Source organism: Lipophrys pholis (genome assembly GCF_963383615.2).
Source record: "Lipophrys pholis genome assembly, contig: SCAFFOLD_153, whole genome shotgun sequence".
In the NCBI taxonomy this organism is placed as follows: domain Eukaryota; kingdom Metazoa; phylum Chordata; class Actinopteri; order Blenniiformes; family Blenniidae; genus Lipophrys; species Lipophrys pholis.
The window spans coordinates 36,723-47,797 of record NW_028291827.1 but is presented as its reverse complement, the minus strand read 5'-3'; the positions used below and the strand labels follow the sequence as shown (position 1 = coordinate 47,797).

The window sequence follows — 11,075 nt, the reverse complement described above, 5'->3', positions numbered from 1 at the left end:
ATATATCAAACTGAGTAGATTATTAATATTTGTCCTCATGCCGTTAATTATTGAAATAATAAGTAGCCATTTTTTTTTGAAATATGATATTTACTAAGGAAAAATTATTCATTTGAAATATAAACGCAATATATCTCAGATGTGGAAATATGATTAGGATGTCTGTAATATATCAAATATAATATCACTTAATATATAAAATTGATATATATTTGTATATGGATATAGAATCACAATAAAAATACTGGCATGAAATCAAATACACTCTTCTTAATAGCACTTATTGGACTATTTACAATAACATATAAAGTCTTTTTATAATATTGATTTTTATACTATCAATTGTGAACTATTATCTACTTGCTATTCTTAATCTTAAATTGCAATCAATGGGGCTTGCCATTAACTCATATTCAACCATATCAATGGTTGTATATATTAGACAATATTTTTATGTCATTAATAATAATTTAATTCATTTCTAAAACTATTGTTAAGTAATAAAAAACTTTATTTTATATTCTCCTTATCAACAATATTTTATTTAATTTAAAGTCTTCCATTTGTATTAGGATATCAACCACTTTATAAGCAATATATTAGACTTATGGATATAAGTAGATCATTTAGAATCATTAAAGTGGGACTATGCATAAAAAGACAATTAAAAGGTAAATTTTCATCTGTATAAAAACAGTTGTTATAAATAATCATCACTATTACACTTCTTTTGATAGTAAGTACTGGACTTATCTATTCTTTTAAATATTATTAAAAATTGATTCTATTAATGAAGGGAAATTAGATTATTTGAGTTACACTGTCTAATTTTGTATTATCATTAATATTTCTATTTCACAATTGTGACATTAAGTACAGTGGGATATGGAGATATAGTAGCATTTTCATAATTAGGCAAGGCTGTGATAATTACTTTAATATTCCTATTTATTGTCATTTTACCAATGCAAACAAATTAATTAATAAGGTATTTACGTCAACAAAAGTAAATACGCAAGAAACTCCTATTAATCAAATGGTGAAAATAGGCATGTAATAATGGCAGGTAAAATAGAATTATTTTCACTGATTAATTTTTGTAAGGAATTTTTACATATATAACATGGGCAAGACACTCATCTTGTAATATTGAATGAGTAGACTCCTTCCCCACCAATAGAAATGTTCTTACAGAATCCATAATACCAACATTTTATACATTATATTGAAGGAAGTCCATTTGAATAAAAAGATATAAGTAGAGCCGATATTAAAAATACATAGGCATGCATAATCTTATCATCAGAAGATAGTGATCCAAAGATAGATTATAGGAATATATTTATTGGTCTAGCATTACATAAAGCTGCTATTTAACATGGTAAGGATGTAAGGATGATTAGTATGTTGTCTCAACCGAATAGTAAAATACATTATAAAAACTGTTTATAAACTCATAATAGTCAAATATTAGTTATATAAGAGATGAAAATGCAATTGTTAGCAAGAAGTTGTCATTGTCCTGGCATTATCAGTCTCATTTCTAATCTTTGTCTTAGTTTTTCTGATAAATAAGCAAATAATTCAATGTTCTCTAGAATACAATAGGCAAGAATGGTTTAGTCAATATAAAGATGGATTCGGTAATTAAATTTATAAAACTACTTTATCATCTGCTTTTCAAGGGATGACTTTTATCTAGGTGCTAAATTAGTTTATTATAAGATGGGAGCAATTGTTTTCGCCATTGAAATCACTATTGAATAATTCACCATTATTAGACTTAACCCATATAAATTCAAGATTCCTGATTTAGAGATCAATGATATTAAAGTATTTGTTATATGCAAAGATCAAACCATAGCTAACTAAGTTAAAAATTATTAAAACAAATCTAATGTGAATCGTAAACATTTTAAAAATAATCATCTTATTTTTGAATTCAAAGAGGAAATAAATGATAAGTCACATCACTTACTATTATAACCAAGTAAGTAAAAATGGACATCTTCTATCTAGGGATCATCAACCTTTATTAATCATATTATTTATTGTGGAGATATATAACACTTAAATATATTATATTTATCTTTACGCTCTAAAAACATAAGAGAGAAAAATTTACAACAGATTGTGATATTAACTAAATAAGAAATATCATTTGATAAATTTGAGAATTTTCCTTCTTTGGTTTTTATTAATGGATCTGCACTAATTCTTACAGATTTGAAAAGGGCAAACATCGATAATGCTAGCAAGGTAGTAATATTGCCAAATAAGTAAAAGTATTCTTAAACTTTTATCATTCATAAAAATATAAAATATCTTAATTGCAATGTGCAAATTTTTTTTGAGTTGATATAAAAAAATTTTATAGTTTTTAGTAGATGATCCTAATGTAACACATAAGAGTAATACTTCCAATATCCAATTAATAAGTTATTTGCTGCAGGTGAGTGTTACAATAGTTTAATATGTGAATCTATATTAACTCAGACCTTCTATAATGAGCATATTATTTCTATAATAATGACATTATTAGGTGCCATGAAATAAAACACTATAACTAAATTAGTATGTTAGCAAGCACAATTAGAATAAAGTCTTCTATTTCAGATATAAGTGCCTTAAAGATTGATTGGGAAATCCTTTTTATAAACATTTAACTATCTATGTGATTTCATGAATATAATCCCAATAGCATTATATAGACTTGAAGGAGCCTCTGACAATACATACTCATTTACCTATCCTTGTCCGCCTTGCAATATTAAATTAACTCATAGAGATAAATTATTTGTATTGGGATTACAGGAAGATTCCTATAAGGTATCTCATTTAGATTTCATTGCTCATAAACAATCACAACATAGTCGATTATTCACTAGATCACCAATACCTAATATTAAGTAAAATAAATGGGAGTTGAACGTTGAATAGTTTAATGATTATCCTTAAACTCAAGGCACTATTAAGTAGATTCAGTAGTCACTTATTTAATTTAAGAATTGCTTGCATACTATAAATCGTATAGTTGACAAAGAGAATGTGCTTTTATTGGATAAGATTGAAGCTATTGTAGATCAGGAATATGTTAAAAGAAATGTTAAATGATATACTTTTATATACTTATGATTTATTATATGTCAATTACTTAATGTCCAATATAAAATTTACTATTTGTAGGGATATCATCATTTCAGATCAACTTATCATCTCCTGAAATACTATCTTTTTACTTTCAAAACTAATCATAATAAGCATTTCTTAACTAAATATTAACTTTTTTACCATATACATCTCCGTTCTTAGGAATTGCTTTACTAGTGATAATAATGAATATATTTTGTTGCATTCAGATATGCTTATCTAAGACAGAAAGTTGTTGTCGTAATAGTATTTATTCAAATACTGAGATATCATGTTGTTCTGCGATGATCATAATTATGGCAATATTTTGCATGCTATTAGCAGTTATTGGATTGATGGCAGGGCAATAGGCAAATCTATCAATCTCTAATGCATTTTGTTCAGGTATTCAAGGATTTTATAACCTTTCCTATGGAGAAAATGGATATACAGTTAATGATACTTGCATAGGATTAAATAATGTTCAATATGCAGTTGATAATTTCACTTTTTCATATCAATATGGTATCACTTAGATACTCTAAGTAAGTACTACTCTGGCAATCCCTTCAACAACTGCACTCACTAATCAAGTGAATATTATCTGCAATAATAAGACAGTTACCAGTCCTAACTCTACTTCATTAATCACATTATCATTTTTTGGTGATGAATGTTCAACACTCACTAATTAACTTACTCAATGGAATTACATGCTCCAAAATATTACTAATTTATTTAGATTATTCAATATTGGTGGAAGATTAAATAGTATTTCTTAATTATTTGAATTTACAAATGATATCCTGTCAGGTTCTAATCGAATTGCCTTCAATATATCCAGTTCATTTAATTAATCACAATATACTTTATAATTAGTTAGAGGGTATTTTAGAATTGGTGCCATTACACTTCCTTCATTAGTGTTTGGATTATTAATTATAATTTCATTTATCACTATATTGTTTCTCTTCCTACCTTTACTCTTAATGGAGTATAATTGTATTTGCATGTTGAAATGTATTTGGATAACATCAATAGTACAAGTAGTACTAAGTATACTACTAGCAGGAGCTACATTAACTGCAGCAGCATTATCATCTCAATTTTGTGATGTAATTCCTCTAATAATAACTAATCCAACAATCTATCCCTTCCTATAAAATCAGACTACTCAAGTTTATGATTGTTTAGTAAATTCTAATAATATTATATTTCCAGTAGTACAAACAACAAGCAGAGTACCTAATTCATAAATCCCATTTTATTTTGCAGATTTTATGTTGTAAGTAGATTCATTCAAGTTTGTTAATTAATTAAATTCAACATACTACTCATAGGCACCAACATACCAATCATAATTATTCACATATATTGCTAATCCTCAAATTATTCCTTAAACTAATGCTTAATCTTCATTAACAAATATTAATTCATGCTTATCTAACTCTACTAACTGTACTTCCCCTATTAATATTACTGCCACATTCAATCCTGCTTTCTGTAATGGATTACCTTTATTATTATCTAATGCTACATCTGTTGTTTCCTGCCTACAAATATAATCAACTAATTGTGAATATTGCATTAATAATCCTATATATTCTACTGGTAATACATATTCAACAATTTCAACAAATTTAGTTAGTCAAATGAGTGTATGCCCCGATTGTTAAACTACACTCAATACATTGTTGCCTACACTTAATAATTATGGGTCAAGTGTGAGTAATGCAGTAAATACTCAACTCAATGCTGTCATGTAATATAATAATGAATATAGAACACAATTCAAAACTGTAGCATCTAAGATTAATACTCTTTGGAAATAATTAAATTTAGGAATTGCTTATGGTGCCTCTAAACTATCATATGGACTTAGATGCGAAACTATTATTTCTAAAGCTTATTACTTTAATACTCATGTCTGTATAGCATAAAAATCTTTATTTATTGTATCTATAGTGTTCTCTTTTATATCACTCATTAGTTTTATCTTTATGTGTTGTCTTTTCTTTATTACTAGTAGACTAGACTTATTTTATAGTAAATTAGGTAAATAAAAAGCAGAAGACAATAAATAATTACCTTAATAAGATATTTAACCATAAGATTAAAACTTTGATTAATTTATATGATTTATAATATATATATATATATAATGTAATAATAATCAAATTGTCCTGGACCAACATCTTAACTTGCTGGTAAAAGCGAGAGTTGTAAAGGATGCCCCAATAAAGAAGTATGTAGTTAAGGGCAGAAAGAGGATCCAATTATGAATATAATACGTAAAAAAATGGCTGATGTGAAGCATAAAATATTAGTTCTTTCAGGCAAGGGAGGTGTAGGGAAAAGTACATCATCTGCTCAATTAGCATTTTGTTTGGCTAAAAAAGGTTTTGAGGTAGGCCTTCTTGATGTCGATCTATGTGGACCTTCCATTCCTCGCATGATGGGATTAGAAGGACATAGTGTACATACTAGTGTTTAAGGATGGTCACCTGTATATGCTGATGATACATTGGCTGTTATGTCAATTGGATTCCTATTGGGTAGTAAGAATGATCCTGTAATTTGGAGAGGCCCTAGAAAAAATGGACTTATTCAGCAATTTTTATCAGAGGTCAATTGGGGGAAACTTGATTATTTAGTTATTGATACTCCTCCTGGCACATCAGATTAGCATCTTTCTGTTGTTAAATGTTTATAGCCAGGACCCAAGGATGGAGCTGTTTTAGTAACAACACCACAAGAAGTCGCATTAAGTGATGTGAGAAAAGAGATATCATTTTGTAGAAAAACTGGGATTAATATCATTGGTCTTATTTAAAACATGAGTTATTTTAAATGTCCTAATTGTACATGTTAATCATAAATATTTATGGGAAATACAGGAGGAGCAATTTCTTTATGTAAAGAATTTGAAGTGAATTTATTGGGAAAAATACCAATTGAAATTGATTTAATTAAATCATGTGAAGATGGGAAATGATTGGTGAATTTAAATAATCAATAGCATATCTATAGTTTAAATCTATAGTGTAAAAAATAATAATTAATTGATATGTATTATTTATCATATTGGATTCAGAGTTTTGTATCATTAATGAATGACTAAAATAAATGCTTAGCAAGCTAAGTTGTGTCTGTGGAACCATATGTCCTGCATTCCTAACAGATGCGAATCTTATATCACCCAATTTCCATGTCATTCCACCAGTGGTATTCCCATATTTCCAAACCCTCCATGGGTCGGTATTGGGCAACCTCTGTTCTGCCTGCAACAGCTTAAGCCAATAAAGAGTGCCTGTAATAGGAACACATGCGTCTGCATCTCCTGAGAAAACTAAAATACGATAATGTTTCATCAAAAGAGGATACATCCAATATGTGGCAGAGGGATCCATTTTATATTTTTTAGCCACATCTTCATTACAGTCTGTCCACTTGGTATTATACTATTTTATGTTTAAACCTAATTGAATCATAGGTTAGTTTAAAATTTATATATTCCTATGCTATCTTAGCAAGTAAGCTCATCTTTCAAAAATTTATTTTTTTTTTTTCCTGAGGGAATTTACTGATAATAACATTTCCCATATATATTATAAATAGATGTGTTGGTGGAATAGAATTACTATAATAAACGTTTTTGCTATTATTTGCAAAAGGATGTTTAATAATCTAATGCACATACTTTCTAAAATAGTTCCCATTCCTAATCATTATAATAATAATGATCATGAAGATATTAATAAACAAAATAACTATTCTGATCATCATCATTTGGATAATAACATTATTTTGGATGAGTGCATGCATTACCTACCATAAATCCTCTAAGATTAATTTTTTGGTTAACAGCCGTTTAAGGATTATTATTATATTAATGAATCCTATAAGCTAAATAAGGCACATATATACCAGCATAGCTCTCACCTGATAAGTATAAATCATGATTGCTAAATATAGGAAATTTATAATAGAAACTCAATAGAGCAAAATGGTTATCATTAGATACAGAAATATCATCGCTCTAAATAGGACCCTTAGAGAATCCGACTCCAGCTGGTGATTCTATATATAGCACATTTGCTTTCAAATTCCATGAATAGGGATTCTTCATTAATTGTGTAGAATTTTCCTTAAATACATATGGACCATTTTATGTGAATGCTCCTAATAAACTTGAGCATCCTGGCCCTCCATTTAACCATAAGACGAGTGGATCAGTTGATGGCTTATTTTGAGAGTAAAAAAATAAATAGTGAAATTTTTTTTACGAACTAATATCTACATCTAAATATCCTGAATAGATTTAATGAGTATAGTTGGAATTTACACCAAACAGTAAATCAGGAATAACGAAGTCTAGTGCATATTGACTATTTGCAAAGGATATTATGAAGAAAACAATATTGCTATCATTATAATATATTATGATTATATTAAATTATTAAATAATTCATATCCAATGATCATGGTAATGGAAACTTGTATTGACCTTGTATATCCTTACTAATAAAGAAATAATAAAAGAAATCAGAATATAATGCAGTCTGAACAATCCCTGCCAGTACATAAGTCCATACAAAATAATCTTTAGTAAAATAATAATTAATCCAATGCATTAAATAAAAGGCTCTATACATTCCTAGACAAAGAATATACTTGATTGTAATATTTTATACATCTTTACATTTCCTAATCATGAATAATTGTGGTAAGATGGCCATACTTTATAGCCATACAGAATAACTTACCAACAATTGCAATAATCCTGCACCCATATGAATGGTTATTGCCAATATTGCTGCTAATATATATAATAGTAATGTGGAAAACTATCTCCTCCAACATCATAACTTAAACAAGATGGCTTTTTATAACACATTAAATAGATAGTGTAACTTGTTAAACCTGTGAATATTAATTTCATCACCAGTATGTAAAATCCTTTATATATAAATATATCAGTATAACGAAGTACAAATATTGCCATAAACATTTATTGAGTGCGATAGGAAAGACCATTAACACTTTTTGACTATAGGATTTTTATCACTAATAAAATAATAGCCAATAAATGAAGTAAATCCCCTATTAATGAAAATATATCCATTTTTGTTAGTATATTATAATTAATTGTATAGATAATATTGATAATAACAAAAATATAGGTATATTATATAGTCTTAGATGATGATGATTAAAAAGAATAAGTAATAAAATATAAGATTGATAAATAGATGCATATATAGATAGATTATTGGAAGATAAATTATGGACTCGGTATTCGAATTGACAATCTTCAAACCGAAAATCTTAATCTGGAGTCATGCACATGATGATTAGTATAGTTATAAAATCATTAATGATTATTATTCAGTAATAATAATATTATGAATAATCAATTAAGTGCATATTAAATTAGTATACTTAATGAAATGAAAAATAAATAATCACATTAAAAAGCTAAGATTATCTATAAATTATGTGATAATAATTAAACTTTATTATCTTCTTTAAATATTTTTAGTATTTTAAGTGTATTTTAAATGAAGTAAATTTTATGCTAATTCTAAAAAATGAATGAAAAATATATTTAATTGTACATATAGTATTTTAATAAATAAAAATTAAAAAAATTAAAAAAATTAACAATATAAAAAAATACTTGAATACGATCATAAAAATAAAAAAAGGAAAAAAAATTTAACACTAAATTTACAAAATAATGATAATATCAACAAATATAGAAAATATTCTCAATAATATAAGATAAGTAATTAAATTAATTAAATTAAATGATGATTAAATTATCAATTATTTTTTTAATATTTTTAGAATATTTATTAAATAATTATATAGACTTTCGTATGATCTCTTTTATTTTAGAGTTACAAAAAATTATTTTCAATTAAATTTTTTTTTAATTTTTTACATTTATAATTCTATAAAAAATTAGAAAAAATTTTATTTGTCTATAATCTATGATATCATAAAAAAAGAATTTAAAAATATATTTTTATTAAAATTTTAATAGAATTTCCATTAAAGTATCAAATTTAAAAAATAAAAATATAGTTTTTATTTCAATCTAATATCAATCCTTTTTATACAAAGATTATTATTATTTATTTAATAGTACCTTCACATTTACACATATTATTTTAAAAAAAAGAAAAAATGTAATAAAAAAGAAGAAAGAAGAACTCTCCATTATTCATGTCATAAAATATCAATAGAATCGGCATCCTTCAGTGCTCAAAAAGAGAGGTCAGACAAATATATATTATTTATTCTTTAATAATTAAAAATATAATAAACTAAATATGAATATTTATTAATATTAAATAAATAATAATATATTATCATAGAAATAATAATATCATAATTAATTCTCTTCTAGCCATTTCTAAAATCTAGAATATTCATTAGTAAATGATTTACTATCAATTTGGTTAAACTAATAAAAATAATACACTCTTAATACTAATATTCTAAGGTACATCTGAACTCTAAAAGAGTGCCTTAAACTTATCATAATTGATCATCCTATTATTATCATCAACAATAGACAGCCATTCCTAAACTCCATTAATCAATCCAAATTCTTTTTTCAATATTTATAAAATATCATTTTTATTAATTTCACCTTTTTTATCAAAATCACCACCAAGAGTTTTCCAGACCTCATCTAATAAAAATAATACAAAATTCTTCTTCTTATTCGTTTTAATCTTTATTTTTTATATATTTAACTTAATTGATAACTTCAAGTAATTGAACAAAGCTAATATGCCTGCTTTTATCTTTAGCCATTTCTTATATCATTTTACGTTATTGAGGTTGTATGTCAAATCCTAACTCAATAATAAGATCATCAACTTAAAAAAACATTATTGAACCACTTTTCTAAATATCAAATTTATTCCACATGTGTATAATATTTTACAATTATTCTTGACTAAAATTGTATTTTTAGATGAATTCATTAATCATATCTTATGTGATATATTTGCGACTAGTTAACTTTTTAGTGCTTAATCTTGACTTTTTTATGAACATATGAATATCTATTAATTAATTAACAAAAGAAAGCCAAAACCTATCAGTAATCCCAATTTCATTTAAAAAATCATTCATAGTGTTGAGCACAAGCCTCGTCCTGATTATGATAAAATGATTGATCAATAAAGAAAATCATTTGATGCAATGTTTTTGAGTAAATAGGCAATATCCTTTACACAAGCATCATTCAAATAATTACTTAAACAAATACATAATTATTAATAGTTTATTCCTATTCAAATTCTTATTTAGTTCAATAGGAAAATGTTATAGAATTTTAAGTACTTTGTGTAAAAAAGTATGAAACCAGAATAACAAAGACAAATTCGCAAAATTGAAAAAAAGAAACATTTGAAAATTCATTGAGGTTAGATTTTATTAAGAAATAAAAATTATCGCTTATTAAAGACTAATAGATTGAAAATCTAAATAATCAAATTGTATAATTAAATAAGCATATTCTTGATTTGAAATATAAAATAACCAAAATGAAAGCAGATCAAGGAAAGAAAAATAAACCTTAATAAAATTTCTTCTTGAAGGCATTACAAAAATAAATTAAACAGAATAGTAATCTCGATAGCTAGAAAATTGCATAACTTTAGTCATAAAATAAAAAAATGAAAGAGAGAATCAAAATGCTGAATTAGGATATTTGTGGGCAGATAGCTGAACGATTAAAAATAATTAAACATAAAAAAAGAATTTAAAGATAGTATATTGAAGAAAAAAAAATGCTAAAATATTAATAAAACTTTTAAAAACTACCATTAAAAATATTCTGTTAGAGTGTTTACTATTAAAATAAATCATGGACATTCAATTATTAGACTAATCACAAATAATATCCTAATTTCTTTGATTATATT

At 25.5% G+C, this 11,075-nt stretch overlaps 1 protein-coding gene across 1 annotated transcript; it reads left to right on the top strand.

Annotated features, from left to right (window-relative positions):
- Positions 1-5,428: 5,428 nt before the first annotated feature.
- LOC308128451 (cytosolic Fe-S cluster assembly factor nubp1-B-like) lies at positions 5,429-5,962 on the top strand (the record flags this gene model as incomplete). The annotated part of the gene is given in 4 exon segments (XM_080494139.1): positions 5,429-5,620; positions 5,624-5,811; positions 5,813-5,850; positions 5,853-5,962. Coding segments are annotated over 4 exon segments (528 nt in total).
- Between the last annotated feature and the right edge of the window lie 5,113 nt (positions 5,963-11,075).